Source organism: Zeugodacus cucurbitae, chromosome 5, assembly GCF_028554725.1.
Source record: "Zeugodacus cucurbitae isolate PBARC_wt_2022May chromosome 5, idZeuCucr1.2, whole genome shotgun sequence".
NCBI classification, from domain to species: Eukaryota; Metazoa; Arthropoda; class Insecta; order Diptera; family Tephritidae; genus Zeugodacus; species Zeugodacus cucurbitae.
The window spans coordinates 10778442-10796667 of NC_071670.1; the positions used below are offsets into that span (position 1 = coordinate 10778442).

General features: G+C 35.8%; 2 protein-coding genes across 2 annotated transcripts in view; both read left to right on the forward strand.

The window, feature by feature from the left end:
- The window catches only part of LOC128922203 (kelch-like protein 3), a 386371-nt gene that overhangs the window by 206456 nt on the left and 161689 nt on the right, over positions 1–18226 (forward strand). The window lies entirely within an intron of this gene.
- LOC128921934 (uncharacterized) lies at positions 5376–7218 on the forward strand. The gene is made up of 2 exons (XM_054230976.1): positions 5376–6423; positions 6476–7218. The coding sequence occupies exons 1-2, from the start codon at positions 5943–5945 to the stop codon at positions 7216–7218; spliced, it is 1224 nt and encodes a 407-aa protein (XP_054086951.1). The 5' UTR covers positions 5376–5942.

Here is an 18226-nt window from a genome sequence, read left to right on the forward strand (position 1 = left end):
TTTGTTTGTACCATTCAAAAGGTGTCCATGTGTGGCAAGTGTATGTCCAATCCTGATGCGAATAAATGTTTTTATATTCTTGCACGTGTTGTTATTTGAATAATGTGGTGTTTTCCCTAATGGATTTGCAAGTTTGTAATGATGGTTGTAGCTTATCCAATCGTTTTGAAAACAGTCGTTGATGTGTTGTTTGACATACTGCTTAATATCTTTCATGGTAAAATAAGGTGACGTATGTAGTGGTTCTTTGCTAGCTGCTTTTGCACATATGTCGGCCATTTCATTTCCTTTGATTCCAACGTGTCCAGGAACCCACATAATTTTGATTTTGTTATTACATTTATTTATGAGGTTTCGAATTTTATTGACCATAGGGCAATCGTTTAATTGGTTGAAAATGGCATCTATGGCGGATTTACTATCACTGCAGATAATGGTTTTATTTCCACTATTCAAAGCAAAGAGTACAGCTTCTAATATGGCAGCTGTTTCAGCTGTGAATATTGAGCAGTATGATGGCAAAACAAAGGCAGCTATTGTGGCACCGACCTTATTTGTCACAGCAAACGTGGTAGAGGTATCACTTTTAGATCCGTCTGTAAAAATAAAATCCCACTCATCGCTATATGGTCCTATACTTTCATTATATAGTTGTATATATTCGGTGTTGCTGGTGGAATTCTTCTGGTGCTGTTGTATGTCGTTAATGCGACACGACGATAATGTCAGCGATGGTGGAGTTAATGGTGATTGAATCAATGAAGGGTACGTAAATAATCCTATTTGTTTAGAAGTCATGAGACAGCGTACGATGGTTGAAGGTTTGTGGTACGTGCGTGAACTTTGGATAGCGCTATTTACGTCCTTAAGTATTAACTCATTTCGACACAGAAGCAACTTTGGGATGAGCAACATAGTGTTATATGAGATTCTCTGGGATATATCTGGTAATCCGGATTCTGCTAAAATTGCTTTGATCGGTGATGTTGGGAAAGCACGTATACTCCTTCTAGCTGCTGCATGATAAGGTGCTTTTAAGAGTTTGATATTGGTTTTGGCACTGTGTCCGTAAATAGCAAGTCCATAGTCAATTTTTGATAATATTAAGGCTCTTGTGACATTAATGAGCGTGTTTGTGTGACATAAACAATGTTTCGATGATAAAAATTTAATGATATTTAGTCTAAGAAATAAGTTTGATCGGATATATTTACAATGTTCTTTATAAGAAAGAGTTTTATCAAATATAATACCTAGTATTTTTAAACTTTGGGTATGTGGGATTTGGATATTAGACATTGATAGAATAGGGAAGGAGCAGTTGTGTTTTCTACAAATATGAAATGTGGAGCTTTTGTTTAATGATATCTTCGAGCCGGATATTTCGGACCATTTATTGATATCATTTAGTATCTTTAGAAATATACGTTTAACTTGATTCAGATCTTTAATTTTTGTAAAAACCACAACATCGTCTGCGTAAATAAAGTGATGCGTTCGAGGGTTGGAACTTATAATGGTGCTGACTTTATTAAATGCTATTATGAAAAGCGTAACGGAGAGCGGTGAACCTTGAGGTATACCATTGTATAATTTAAAAACTTGTGAAGTGCATTTATTGACACAGACGGTAAATTTTCGATTATATAAAAACGATTTTACAACGTTAAACATTTTGATGCCAATTTTCCAGCGCTTAAGTTCACTGAGTACCATGTGAGCTCCGACTCTATCAAACGCTTTCTCGAAATCTAGGCTAAGTACCGAAGCGTGGTTACGGGTTGCCAAGTTTGTGGATACGAAATGTTCGAAATGTAGTAGGGGGTCTATAACTCCCAACCCTTTTTGAAATCCGAATTGGTGCTGGCTTATGAGTCCATTTGCTTTAGCGAACCACATTAGTCGGGTAGAGATGATTTTTTCTAAAGTCTTAGATATACAAGGTAAAAGGGAAATTGGTCGGTAATTCTCAATGTAGGAACTTGGTTTATTGGGTTTAGGAACGGGAATGATTGTGGAAATCTTCCATTGTTGAGGGTATACACCAGAGTTTAGTATTTTATTATATAGTATGACAAGTCTATATTTAAGGGAGTATGGGATATTTTTTAGAATGGGATACGATATTTTATCAGAACCAGGGGTTTTTCCTCTTAGCGTTGAGATTGTAGTTTCGAATTCATTAAGCGTAATATCAGCTTCAATTTGAAGCGCTTTTGATGAAGGTGTTGGGTTAGTATATGTTTCATTCTCGCTTTGAGCTTTCAATGAGTTAAAGTTAGGGGGGAAATTTGGATCGGAAGAGTATGATGACCACGTTTCTGAAAATTTTTCTGCGATTTCTTGAGACATATAAACAGGTCCAAATTGTGTGTTAATATGGGATATATTAAATTTTTGTGAGGACCCTGTTAGCATTTTTATGTCTGACCATATTTTTTTAGGATTCGAAGTTGGGTTTATGTTGGCTGTTAACTCTTCTAATGATTGCCTTTTAGCCAATTTTAACTCCTTTCTAAAAATCGCGTTAGCCTTTTTATATTCAATCAGATTAGGGTCAGTTCTATTAAGTTTAAATTTTTTCCACATATATTTTTTCTTGTTTCTAAGAGTTGAAAGTATATTTGTCCAATAAGGCAGCTTTGTTGAGAACATTTTGGTGTTATTTGAGGGTATGGCAAAATGAGCTGCAGATCGAATAATTGTTTTAATGGCAAATGCTTCAGCATTTACATTTTCACAAGGGCGCCTAGTATTAGATAAATATGTTGAAATATTACAGAACTTTGTCCAGTCAGCCTTATCAGTCAAAAATTTAGACCTTGGTTTGATATTGTAAGATTTAGGAATGGAGAGGGAAGTGACTATTGGAAAGTGATCGCTATTGTGAAGATCATCTATTGTATGTGAAGAAAGTTTTGGTGCTATAAGGGATGAGGCTAGGATAATGTCTGGATGGGTAAAAGTGCCATGTGTAGAGAAGTGTGTTGGGAGCCCATCATTCAAAACGATAAGGTCATGTGAAAGAATTATATCTTCAATGATTTCACCCCTTTTATTCACAGTCAAGGATCCCCAAAGTGGACTCCATGCGTTAAAATCTCCCAAAATAATAATTGGTGTAGTGAATGAATTTAAAATATTAGAAAGTTCTATATAAGAAAAATTCTGTTGAGGTGGAATGTAACAGTTAATAATAGTGAATTTAAATCCGATTTCGATTTCTATGGCTAAGCAAGAGATGTTGCTGTTGACAGGAATTTGCTTATGATTTACTGATTTTTTAATAAATATTGCGATACCTTGTTTAGCGCATGTATGTTGAGAGCTATTGTGAAAATAACTAAAGTATTTATTAGGAGGGTAAATCTTTTTATGAATAGGTATATGAGTTTCTTGAAGTGATATAATTTCTGGTCCAAATACATTAATAAGAATATTTAAATCAGGGTAGTTATTAAGTAGACCGTTTATGTTCCATTGCAAAATTCGCATAATTTACTCTATCATTTCATTATTTGTTGACGGAGGGGAGAATACTGTAGGTAGTGGAGTGAAAATTGCAGAAGATGTTAGTGCTGGAGATGTAAGGTGAGAGAGCAACGAGGAGATCATTGCTTGTGTTTGAGAGTCATCGACTGATGCTGCTGTTGTGTTTGTTGTAGCATTTGCTGTGGTGTAATTGTTTTCGTTGGTTTCTTTTGTTTCTTTTTCATTATTTTTAGTGATACCTTCATTATTTGTAAATGAGTGAATGAGTTCTGTAGAGGTTATTTGGGTGTTTTTGTTGTTTTCTTGAGAGTTGTTAGAATTATTTTTAGTTATGTTGGCAAATGTAGTGGAGTTTTCAAAGAGAGGAGGAGATGAGTAGGATTTATGTATTTTTATTGCTTCACGCATGGAACATTTTTTGTCTGTTTTTATTGTTATTATTTGTTTCATTTGTAAGAATTTGGGACATGTTTTGTCAGAAGAGGGGTGATTACCTGAGCAATTAACGCAAGAGGTTCGAGAGCAAGCGATAGGTTGGTGAGGGGGGAGAGCACACGTGTCACAAACAGGGGCTTTAGTGCACCTTTTGGTTGTGTGGCCCAAAACTTGACAGCTTTTACACCTCATGGGATTTGGGTAACATGGCCTTACCTTGGTTGTGTACCAAGACACTTCGATCTTTTCCGGTAGGTGATATTTATCGAAAGTGAGTAGAACAACACCACTAGGAACCGACTTTTGGTTAATATACTTGGGGAATTTAAAAATTGACACCACACCCTGTTCTTTTAAATGTTCTATGATTTCATCTTCTGCAATTTCGTTAAGGCATGGTGCGTAAATTGTTCCTTTTGTATAGTTAAGGTTATTGTGGAGTTTTATATCTACATCGCAAATGCCATGTAATGTTTTTGTAATTATGAATTTTCTGGCTATTTGTTGGTTTTTAACTAATAATAGAAGATTCCCGTCTCTTAGTTCTGATATATTAATTATTTCACTGCTAATGATCTTTAATGCTTTATGTACAGCAAAACACGAATATTTGCTTATCGGCTTTTGTGAATTTATTGCACTTAACACTAGGTATTTCGGATTGTCTTTTGTTGTTGGAGGGAGATTTGGGAAATCGTTAATGGGAAATGATTGGGTTTTTTTTCTTTTTGGTTTGGGACTTGATGATAACAGGGCAAACCTGTTATCACCAAGAGAGTGTCCCCCTTGGGGCATATTTCTTGTAGTAAACAGTGATTATATATTAGCACTCTATAACACGTGTTTTAAATGAAAAATATGACACTTTAAATATAGTTCAGAGAGAGGGAGTGAAAGAGCAAAAGAAACTCACTAATAGCACCAAACACAACCGTTCGCTTCAGGCATCAGTCGATGACTGTTTATACAATATATATGACGAATATGTGGGTCAAATTGTTTGTTATATTAATAAAATTAAATAAATAAATTGCGAGAGTATAAAATGTTCGGTTACACCCGAACTGGCTAAGGGCTACTTCCTTACTTGTTTAACATATAACTAATAAAATAACTAATAATATAATAATTGTAGTAAACGCAGTTTATTAAGTTAAAACAAGTAAGAAAGGGCTAAGTTCGCGTGTAACCGAACATTTTATACTCCCGCAATTTATTTATTTAATTTTATTAATATAACAAACAATTTGACCCACATATTCGTCATATACATTGAAGAGAGTATAAAAACGGATTTGTGAAAATTTGTACTCCACTTTTTTCTAATTATTTTTTTACATATACATTTTTATTAGTTTTAACAATATCCAAAATTTAACTGCTTTTGTAATCACCGTACCCAAAAGTATCGAAAGCGCAACTAAAATTGCTACTGTAATCACTGAACAGTGGTTGCAAACTTCGAACTGATATTGGTACAGTGATCGAACAAAAGCACAGAACTTCTCTATAGCTACTGTTATCGATCGAAGTCACTGATATTTACAAAAATTGATCGCAGTTGCTATATGAGATTTTTCAATCACAGTGAAAAAATCACTGGTAGTGAAATATCGCTCATCACTAGTTCAGTGTTCGCAATGATAGCTGTCAGTTTTGCGGTGCGGTCACTCGCTAAGTTGAGGGATTTCAGCGCAACACTAGCATAGTGGCAACATTGAGTCACGTTCCCCCAGTTTTGCAATAACTGGAACTAGCTGTTGTTGTTCGTTGTATTTCAGTAATTCAGTTCAAACGAAACGAAACGATTCAACATCAAACAGAAATTTTTTAGTTGTGCGCTAGGAAGATCATTCTGGAAATAGCTCGGTGTATTTTGTCATTAGCAAGTATAATTGATTTGTTTTATAGTTAAGCGAACGACGGAACAAAGCAAAAGATACGCAAGCAACTTGACTTGCCTAAAATCAACCTGTTTAAAAAAAATCACTGTGGAGAACAACTGCGGTGCAAAAATGGCGAGGAAGTTGAAAGTGATTTGCGCATCGGTCACTATATTTGCAATTTTATTACTTACACAAAATTTCGGCGGCAGCGAAACAGAGAGCGCTTTGAACAACAATCGAAAATCTGGTAGTGGACGCACACCTAATAGTGCAGGACATGTGACCAAACCGAGCTATCCGACAAAAAGTGGCAGCAGTGCAGGTAACTCGCACACAGATATACCCAAATTGAGATGCCCAGGGTATAATTCGCAACCAAATCGCTCAGCTTCGGCTCCAGGAGGTGGCGCAACCAATACTCAACACATAGGATGGAATGTGCCGAAATCGCAAGGACCTCCAGCTCCCGCAACCAACGTGTATTCATCGCCTGCACATATGCCAGGTGGTTACTCTCCTTCGGCTGTAGTACCACCTAGTGCTGCACTTCCTCAAGGTTCTGTACCCAATCCACAACCGCCACAACAAACTTCGATAAAATCAGGATTTGGTAGGTTTATTAAATATTAAAAAAAACTGAATTCTAAATAGTTAAATATTAGATACTGGTTCGGTTACTGGCGCAATTGGTGAAGCAATCCTTGAACGCGTGCTTAGGCCAATACATACGCGTGTCGTATCAGCACAACCTGCCGCCGCTAAACTATCTGGCAGCAACGATGGCAAAATCATCATTATAAATAATGGTCCACCCGGTTCAGTGACTACAACAAATGCTAACCGTGGCACCGTCATCACAACAGGTGTCGTTGGCGACAACGTCACAACACCCATGCCTGGCCAATTACCCGCCGCTGCACCAGCTGGCCCCGCGGTATCCAATGTACCGCTTGCACCCGTGGGTAAAAATATCGCAGCACAACCAACACCAGCACCAGGTGCTGCACCCGCAGAAGGTGCTGCTGCTGCCGCTCCACAACCCGCTCCCGAACAGCCAGTGCGCATTAATGAAACCGATCCAAACGATAACACCAAGATGGTTGAAGTCGAGAAAACTGCCGGCTATCTAGCACCGCAACCACCACCAACAGCACCTGTAGCTGGTGCTGAAATGAACGGTACAGCGCCGGTTATGCCACCAGCTGGAAAGGGCAGTGCACCATTGGCACCAATTGGCCCAGTCACTGCAGCTTCACAACAATTGCAAGCAATTCCAACGCAAATACCTTTGTTGTCGGACAATACTTCAGCAAAAAACAAGTGGAGCAGTGGCATGGCTCAATTCGATGGCAACGGTGTTGTTGTCATTATTTGTTGCTTTTTTTGGGAATGCATTAAACCATAAATGGCATGAAAAAGCATAAAACGTGAAAAGACCGTAAAGTAAGCAGCTAAAAATAGTAAAAAAAAATCGATAATCTTAGTAAATTGTGACAACAACAAATTGGAATAAATGTTATGGAATTCACATACCTCTTTTTGTAACATATATTCTCTTACTTTTGCATAATGCTTCGAATCTGTAGAATCTCAGCATATTTTACAATGATTTTTTTAATCATTACGCGTTTACATATGGAGCATTCTCTGGAAAAAAAGCCACTTGAAAAAAAAAGTTCTTTATTTTCTTTGGCAATGATATATCTTATATTTAATCCCTTTTTGTTTTCCATTATTTTTTAATATTTCTTTAAATTTTTTTGAATTTTTCAAATTTTTACTTTTTTTTGTTTGTTTTTTTTTTTTGTTTTTGATTTTTTTTTAATTATTACGTAGATTAGATTCAAGTACGTGATAATTTTAAATAAAAAACAAAAGCAAAAAAAAAATTAAAAATTTGAAAAATACAAAAAAATTTAAAAAAATATTAAAAAAATAAAAAAAAAAAACAAAAAGGGATTAAATGTCTGCTACGTCCACGTCGTTAATCCTGGGTTACGCTAAATTCTGATAATAATAGTAAATCAATGATTTTTCATCACGTTCTGAGTTGGTTTTTTATTTGTAGCTCATACAAATATTGCTGTCCCAAAATTCCCTTTGGGGGGTAAAAAGGTGATGAAATAAGGAACATTTTAAGATATTTTCGAAAAAAAAATCAAAGGGGGCATAAATTGTTAAAAATTAAAAAAAATTCTTTTTTTGCTATGAAATATTAATTTTAAAAATTTTTACGATACACAGTTTTAAAGTTTGAGAAATTCTGTACAAAAAAAAGACCTAAAACCATATTTAGGTTTTACATGTACTATAAGATATATCATTGCCAAAGAAAATAAAGAACTTTTTTTTTCAAGTGGCTTTTTTTCCAGATAATGCCCCATATATCATATGATTCTCAATGTTGAAACAGATATGCAAGCTCGAAACTCGCGCCTTTTGCAATTTAAATTAGGGAATTTTTAAACCAAACAGCAGCAAGAGCGTTTGCGCAGTTTGGCCGCTCAGAACAATTTGTAATATTATAACAAATCAGTCTTCTTAGAAATGCAGCTAAAAATCAGATAGTTTTTGCCTTCATAAGCCATAAGGTTTAAAGCCATTTTAAATGTTAACTAAAAAGTGTTTATAATAAAAAAAATACTTCCGTGTTAAAAAATATTATGAATCCATAGATGTCTCTAGGGTCAAGCACTGGTTGATTAAATCGATTAAATCGTTTTATATCGATCTTGGACATTTGTGTTAACATTAACCCCACAAACTATTTGTAGAGATCTGTTTGCATCCCAAACTGATTCTCAACTGAAAATGTCACTTTTTGAGCCGAATTCTCGACATTTGCACGGAATACGCATGCTGCCAGAAAGAAGGTTTACTTTTGAGTAGCTAGCGACGGCCAATATTTTGAATAACAAAAAAAAATCTTAAACTAATCTAATAGTTATTTGCTAATTTGTTGTATAATGCACTTATCAAGTTAAACGAATTGATACAATTAATGCAATAGAATTAGCATGCAAGCACTCCACACGCTAACCGCAAAAACTTGTTTTATTTACTTAGTATTAAAATTATAAAAAAGTAGTCGGCAACTGTTATACGAAGAATCCGGTATGTACATACATACATACATACCTATGCACTTAGGTTTATTGTAATTATAACACCTTTCGATGGAAAAAAATGAATTTCAAGAAATTTGTAGCGTCATGTTAATTGTACTATGAGTTTATTCCACAAAATGCTTTACTCATTAAGGTATGAGTACAGCCTTTCATTAAAGCTAAAAATTAATAAAACACGATACTGGAATAATGTAATATTATTCACCGAGGTGACAGTCGACGCCGTTGTTATGATATCATAATCGGGCTGATTACTCTCGGTTCGGGATGACTGGCGTTTGGCAAAGAATGAATTGGAAAGTTTGCGCTCAACGCTATCAATGAAACTACATATGGAACCGAAAGTGCGCAGATGAAAACTATCAGTCGGTGGTGACACATCGGCCGTGAAAGAATTTCTATTTGGTGTGCGTGCTGTTGTCAATGGCGCAGATGCGTTGGCAGCGCTAATGGCGCCGTCCACAACATCACCACCAACAACGCCACCACCACCATTTGTATCCTCTTCCGAACTACTACTATCATGGACATGTATGGTTAGCTTCTTGACTCGCACATTGCGCGTGGGCGTGCACATAACAAAAATTTGAATTTTCGAGCCCCACTTGTCTGCTTGATGGAATTTTGAATGTAAACAATCAACGCAGAGTTGTATGTGGAGTACGAAGTTCGTGCCAACCGCTTGAGAAAAAGTAGTAAAGCAAACAATTTACAATGTATAATGCCACAGCCCACGGGTAAATATAAACATTTGCTGTTAAGGTATATAGTATATAGAAATTAAAATCGTATTTATGCCTTAGGATCATTCTTGACCCTTTTGTAAGTCTGACCAAATATACATATATACGTAAGTTGCTGTGTTCAAATTGTAGGTTAACAACTAAATAAACAAGTCGTAAGCAGCTTGTAGCTTAAGAGTAGCGCATAAATACATGGCAACTGGCTAACAGGTGCTTGATATTTCAATTTATACTTCCATACTTCTTATTATGCTATGTTTACTAAGCTTTTACTGACTTTGGAAAGCAAGCAATAAAGTTTCTTCTCAAATATGCAAAGCAAGATTTAGTATTCTGTAATTGAAATAATAATTTAGACAGTTCACCAAAAGCTCACACTTCAAAATATTTTTTAAACATTCAAATTGTACAAGTCGGATTTAGTAACCACTCATTAAAAGCTTTAAATTTGTATTTTGTTCAACTCTATATTATATTCTTTATAGACTTCTAAGCAATAATATGTAAATTTAGAGCTTTTAGAGTTTGCAGAATCAATCAAATTCTACAAATATATCGATCGATTTCGGCCAGACAGTTCGGTGTCGTTTTCAAATGTAACGTTTCAGTAAGTAGTGATCTCATAGTAGCCCACCTCGACTCTCAGTTCACACCATCAAGTTCCTCGACGAAGAGTACTTTGACACTATCCGTTGGCGCTCTTGTTCATTCATATCGAAAGAATATGAGTCATAAATTTTCTAAACACTCAACAAATGCCGGATTCCTCACTGAACAGCACTTCACCAAGCACCTTCTTCCATCTTCTTCTCTTCAGTAGTCATGATCTCATTAATTCCTTGTACGTATGCTAAATTATGTGCGAAGACACTTAACAATATTTAAATTGCGTCGGAACTTTTCGGAATGAGAGTATTTATATGCGATTACTAAAGCAAAAGGCACACAACGGCATACTTGGTTAATATTTATAAGTGACAAGGAAAGCAATATTGTCGACAGTGACACAGCAGCGCCACCTACACCAACACTTATGGACTGCGTCAACTACGAAGGCTTTTAAAGTTTATGAACTCTTAAGCTGCTTGAAAATTTATGTGATTGCTAACAGATAAGGAGTATGTGTGTGCAAAGAAAGGAAGAGCTTGAAAAGAAAAAAGCATGCAGGTTGGCATGGAAGTGGTCTGATACATATGTTTAAAAAACCATTAAGTGTTAGGTCGTTGAGAGCGCCCTCGAAGCTCATACACACTCACAAACAAATTTCCTTAATCCAAGCTTTGCCTTGGCGCAATTCAAAAAATGTAGCCTACATACAGGCGCTTTGACATTGACATCAAGCCGCCCATCTCACCTAGACACCTGTCATGAGACCCGCCACGTTTAGATGCTTTCCTTCCGCTTAATAGAAAAAGAATAGCTCGTCGGAAACGACTTACAGAACTTGCCACAATGGCAGCAGCTCAAGCGGTTTGTGCATCAAGCAGCTGCTGAGTGACAGCGTTATTTTAAATTTTATTATATACCTACCTTTTTAGCTTTGTACGCATGTTTTTTGCTTCCTCTTGTCGGCAACATATTGCTTTGCTAGCCCATCTGTAGACTGTAAGTTAACTGAGCGCTCACTGCTTATTCACATGTTGCTGGGTTGACGTTAAGAGCTCGTTGTAGGCAGAGACATATTTGCTGGAAATTACTACAGTTCTATCGTAGATGCTTGTCGGCGGTTGAGATGGTAGGAAATCCTAAGTTCCTAAAGCTCGATCTATAGTTAGGTTTTGTAAATCGGTACAAATGTTTCAAAGATTGATTAGGATGGTGGTCTTGTCTCTTAAGATAATAAGAGAGAAAGAGAGAGAACGAGGGTTAGAATATGAGAGAGAGATATAGAGTACGATCTTTAGAATAAACGATTCTTATCTAAGAATCTACATTCGCATAACTTGATACAAATAACTTAAATTTTGTTCTTTTATGAACTTCTGGTGTACAACCTGATATACCTCACCACAGACAGAAGTCGGTTTTTATGAAAGCTAATTAAATCTTTAAAAATTTGTCCCAGCGGTAGATTACTAAGATATTGTCCAGAAGATCGACTCTCTTCTTAATCACCATTGAATAAAAAAGTTATTCGACATTCTTCAAACCCTAGATTTTGGTATCCGAAATTCAGATATAAAAACGAAAACATTTTGGATTAGTAGCCTTTCTCAAAAAATCGCTTAGTTGAAAGCCAATTAGATAACATAGTCCCTCCTGGTGGTTTCTTACTGGGTATACTGCTGAATATTTGAAAGTGGCTCGGCATGCTTTTGATCCTGCCAACCTTTGAGATGTGTACTTGTACCCAAGAGTCAACCACTCCAACACACAAGCAAGCATTTCTATACCTAACTGAATGTGGATTGAGCTTACATGGCGATACTACATACCCATCTAAGCGCTCTAATACATTCATATTCACATCAGGCGCCACACATCAATCAGCGCACGCTTCGTTGACTGGCTTAAGAAGCAACCATAGTGGTTGCCGTTACAAAACCTTAGAATTGAAAACGGCAAGAAATGAAAAGAAAACTGAAAAAATCATAGAAGTGAAAGAATATGAACACCCACTTGTGCAGCTAAGTGTCGGTGTAAGGCATCAGTGTGGGGAGCAGTAAAAAAATTGGTTTTTGAGTAAAAAGAAAATCGGCTCGGCACGATTTTTGTGTAGGAATTCACTCAACTGCCTAATGTAAGCGCGCTAAATCGGCAGGTAGTAGTGGCTCAGCACAGCTTGCTTGCAATGCTTTTACGTTTGCTTCGTTCAGCCTTTGGCAAACCGTTGCATTAATGTGTTAAATTGTGTCATTAATTTACTTGTGTTTTTAGGCGCTTAGTACGTGTACTTTATTGGTAAAAGATTAAATGGTGTGTAGATGACACGCTGAAAGAGGCGATCGCTGAAGTGAAATAAAGTGAGTCAAGTAGTGCAACATTAAATGCCTGCGCAGTAAGAGGAAGTAGAAATATTAAAACAGAAGAAAAGTAGAAAAAGGCAATAGGAAGAGACTACCCCACACTTTCTCATGCATAGTTTTAGGCGGATATCAGGATATGCTCTTTCCTTTTATGTTCTCATAACCTCTTTTTAATCATTTATTCTCTCTGTACCTACATAAGTATATAAAAAGCAGGCTTTGCATGACAAGGTCATTAAATGCCTGCCATAAATGAACGCATAATTACTGTAATGTCGTTACATACTTTTGGACGGATTTAATAATGTCAACGCAGTTGAAATATGTTCACCTTCTGTCGTTTGTAATTGAAAATTTTCGTGGAAATAAATTTATTTTTATTACCTACTAATTGTCTAATGATGCAGCGCTGATTTATTGCCTAATTTTAGGAGATGTCACTAAATCGGAGTAGATGGGGTGTTTTGTTGAGCCATAATATATAAAAGTATAAACACAAATTTTATCAAAGAATGAAAGAAAGAAGAAAAAGATTTAATGGAAAAACTTATTCATCTCCCATTTCCAAATGAAATAAATTTTTTGTTTAGAACTTTGTCTAAATTTCAATACAAGTTAATACATATTCGTTGATTATGAAGGCAACAGCTTCAGCACTTCTTCACAGTTCGATAATATGGAAGAGAAATGGCTAGTGAAGCCGGTAATGTGTCTTAAATTCGCATCAATCTTTGGCATTCTGAAGAATGACTACTTCTTATTGACTAGTGACGGCATTCCATCTGGTATCGCAAAGGTCCAAAATCGGCCTATGTTTGGCTCATTTTTCTACCAGATTAACCTAACCTAATGCTTCTTTTCTTGCGAAGGTGTAGATAATGTCCAATTGAATTCCATTTGTGGCTTTGTACGGAGCCTACCCCGTACTAGCGTGAGGCAATTTTTTTCGCTTTCTTATCCTATCCTATCCTATCCTAACCTATCCTATCTAATCATATCTTATGCTTTCCTATCCTATCCACAGCGTAACTCAGCATGTTGAATTGTGGTTCCAAATTGTTAAATCGACAAGCTCTTCAGGAATATCTTATAATAAAAGAAGTTATGAAACAGTGTTCAGAGCTATTAAAACTAGAAGGATGTGTTTGCGCTGATTTAGATCGGTTTAACATACAAAATAAAAATAATTAATTTCTACATTAATTTTCAATCGAATTATAATCGAGTTGAAAATGCAATGCAACTCTGTGACAAAGAACGTATTTATAATTACATATACTTACCAACTTGTATAACAGCTGACCAATTATCGACTAGCCGGCAGTGTGAAGGGCGAAACTGGCTTCTCAATTAAAATTTCATTGATCAATTTATTTGGCTGTGCGAAAAAGCTATAAATAGGTTCCATATTTAAAGTTAAATGATTTCCTGCATTTATTAAAAATTTTGAAGTTTTTCATTTATCTACAGTACATTTTAGGTATTGCCTACACATTTATACACTTAAAGCTATGCATATTTTCCAATTTCCTTGTAATTTATTTGTATTTCCTTTCAATTCACTTCTATTTAGTCATTCAAAGATTCATCTTGTTTGACAGAGATTTAGTGTTTTATTTTTATTTAATGCTTTATTCTACATTTTCTCACTTGTAAATGTTTTACTCAACAAATTTGTCTTATCTTTATGTCATCAGCTCATCCCTTTTATATACTTTCAGGATAAAAATAAATTATTCAACAAATCAATTCGGATTTATTTTGTTATTGCAACAATTTCAAAAAAAATGCACTAGCGAAAAGCCTCCGAGCTTAGTGTTTTATCATACAGTTAGAATTTTTTTCCGCTTGCGAAAAGGTTGGCAATTATGTAAGTTCATAATTTATGTCGAAACAAATTTATTGATGTGCGCAAAGATTAGAGGGTAGTTGATGGAGTTGTAAAACAGAATGTGATTGTGTGAGAAAATATTTGGCATTTGTTTAGGCTTTGACTTTGAATATGACAAGAAATGATTTTATGGAAGTAAATTTGTTTTATTATTGTAATTTTTTATTTAATTCCACTCAAATTTTGTGTATAACTTTTAATTAAAACCGCATACTCTGAACTAATCATCATCAGTCCCAAAATATGATATCGAAAAATTCGCGACATCTATTGAAAGCTTTGTATTCATAAGCATATGAGATGACTTTTATATCAGTATTCTTTTTATCAACTAGTCTCAAATTATAAATCAAAATTTAAGTTTTTATCTTATATTCCCTGAAGTTTTAATTTTTAGTTAATTTTGTTTCCTATATACTACTTATACATATATACAGTACATACAAAATGTCGAATTCTACTTGTTATTCAGCCTACACCCCTCTATTTATTTTAAACCACCTTTGAGAGAATGAATTGTTCAGCATATCTTTTCTTAGCTCTCCCCCACGTAAGAATATCATAATATAATGAAAAGCAAAAAAAAATAATAACATATTCAAGAAAATAATGAAAACTTGCATAAGTTTTCCAGCTCACCGTTCACGCGTGGTATGTATTGTCAGCCTGTCTTTCTCAAACATCTTTTTAATACAATTCATAATATATGTATGTGCGTATTGAACTGATGTCCCTTTAATTTTGCATACACGACAAAAGCGGGGAAATATATTACGCATATGTATATGGGTATTTGTAAATGCGGCACGGTGTACGCGTGGGTAAAAAATTGCATATGACATGCACGTGCAATCCAGCCAGCAGTACAGCAAGCGCGAGAAAAATGCGAAAAATAAGAAAAAATACAAAAGACAACACTTCTGTTTCCGTTGTTGCTTCCTTGCTGTTGTCGTTGCGCTATTATTGCGCTCACCTTACAAATCGTGAATTTTATTTAAGATTCTCACACTAACATTACTGTGGAATGCAGTATGGTGTTTTCGTGTTAACGGTGGATTCGGAGGCACGTTTCAATTTTTCCACGGCGGTATCCCCCTACTTAAATTTTGGCATATTTATAAAAATATATTTTCATATATACATACATATTTACGCAGTGAAGGGCAACATATGTCACCATTACAACGTGCTATGTTTGCGTTATACAGCCTCAAAGTATGCTAACCGAATTGAAAGATGTCGAAAAATCACTCATTTTGCCTAGTCACCGCTTCCATGTATGTCTATATACAATATTATATTACCTTCTTTAATTAATTCTCCTGCATGTCACCTCATTTTCTATGTAAGGCATGAGGCACGTAAAGTATACTATGAATAATTGACGTAGAACGTGATTTTTACTGTGTACTTTTAGGATTTTTTCATCGTTGTCTCTAGCTTTTTAACTAATTATGTTATAGTTACTCCATATGGTCCGTAAATATGCATATATATTTCAATTTTCGAAGTATTATATTTATTCATTACATACTTTTAGGTGAATAACCTATTACACATATTACACATGTTACACATATCTTAAAACATCAGGAATAAATTCTTGAATTCAAAATATTGAATAATCAGAGAACATAGAGTACTAACATGTTAATGTATCTTTCAAACAGTCTTTTAAAGTTCTGTGGTCTCCTCATACCCATAAAATCTTTGCACAAAAGACCTTATCAACAATTGTCTACAGGCGATTGCACACATCCGCTTTCACAGTTGGTATAAAACAACCGCCACTAATACATGGATTATGGCTTTACTTTACCATTTGTCTTTAATTAAATTGTCATGAAATCTCGATTTCAATTTGCCATAAAAATGTAACGAGCATTGAAAGGCTTAGACATGCATACATATATGAAGCAATTGCGTTGTGCGACGGTTACTTTGCTTAACTTCCTCGGTCAATTAGAAGCATTAGACGCCACGGAGTCCATTAGCCAGCGACCGTCAGTTCTACTGGGTGGCATATAGTGAATATTTAGGTCAATGCGAATACGAATGCGACGGGTCTATGTAGTGGGTGAAGAATTCGTTTAACTTTACTACATCCATGGTTGCATATATGTATACAAAAGGTGTCGAATATGGTTGAGTCAGAATTCGTTCTCCAAATCTTTAATTTGATGTTGTCAGCCAAACTGCGACTCTTATTGTAACTCGATTGGATCTAGTCGTCTTGGGCCCCACAAAACTTGAAAGCTTTACTTCAAGAATCCGAACCTTAAGAGCTCATAAGCTCCATATTGAAATTTAATGAGAATTAGCGATAGTCCGTAATCTAATATGTAATGCACCATTAATTTTTTGGACGGACGGTCTTTTCGACCCACGAGAGTTCATTGGACTTACTTGATAGCTTTGCTAGTAAATGGGTTATATTTACCATCAAACATTGAGTAAGAAACTAGAAACTAGAGATAAGTTCAAAGATGCCGATATCATCCAGAACCAAACGTAACTCCCTATATCTTCATGTACTCTTTAGTATTCATTTCTACCCAACTGAGTTGGCAGTTGCTGGTTCCGACTTTCTAATGAGATTGTTGCTGCTTGTTAGCTACTGATGACCGCCGCAAACATCAGTTTCTGCAGCAATGCTGATCCAATTATTATGTAAAATTATCAACGGCTATGATGATAGCAGTAAAGTCAAAGCCATTGTATACGGACTCTTCTGCCATATCAACGCAGTTCGTGTACTCACACATGTACAGACTTATATAGAAATGTATATAGTGGACTATGTCCATGCGTGCTAGTTTTTATTGCTTTTTACCCCAAATGGTTGTTCTCTCGGTTAGCTTCTGGTCGCCAACGTGCAATCATATTGCCGGCCTGGTCGGTTTATTGGCTGGTTGGTTGTTGGGTTGGTGGTTTGTTTGATAGCTGCACGCTCAAATGACTGGCTATAGCGTCGCGTGGTAATTTGTGCACAAATTACTGTGGTTGATGTGTATTCACAAGCCGTATTCATTGTGTTGGCTTGCTGCAAACATTCCTGTAGTTAGTGTTGTTCAGCTCGAGCCACGGCACAATTACCCCGGCCGACTTAGCGGCTTGTTAACAACCTTGTAAAACGTTATCTTTAACTACCGTACGCAATGAATGCAAGCGTTAGTGATGAAGACTGTCCACATCTACTTCTAGCCAGCCTGCAGCGTCTATAAGCCCGTGCATATTGTCAGCGTTCACACTACTTCTCATAGCCATTACAAACCGCACATTGTTGCTTCTTCGTCTCGTATGTCTAGGTTCTCGGTTTGGCTGTGTATGTTCTTCTGGCTGCTGCGTAGTCTTTACTGCAGTTTAGTTGTATATGGTGGGTGCATTACTAAATGCGGCTATAAATTGCATTACAGCGCCATAAGATTGCTGAGCCATTATAACCGTCGTTTAATGTTTTGTAGCGTTTGCTGATTTGATTGTGGAGCGTTTATTATGCTTGAGCTGTGAAGAAATTGCTGGGTGAATGCGATTACTGTAATGAAGGTTATGACAGCAATAAAATTAGGTTAGACCCAGACTCTAAGATCTGATTCTGGATTAGACGATTAAAAACAAAAACGGTACTAAATGATTGAAACTCTATTTCTCTCATTTGTCCAGACTCCATCAGCCATCCATCCGT

Excerpts from the sequence above, each read along its gene's own strand:
- LOC128921934 (XM_054230976.1), top strand. The coding sequence starts at position 5,943 with ATGGCGAGGAAGTTGAAAGTGATTTGCGCATCGGTCACTATATTTGCA. Across the intron at positions 6,424-6,475 it reads TTCGATAAAATCAGGATTTG|ATACTGGTTCGGTTACTGGC; the intron begins GTAGGTTTATTA and ends GTTAAATATTAG.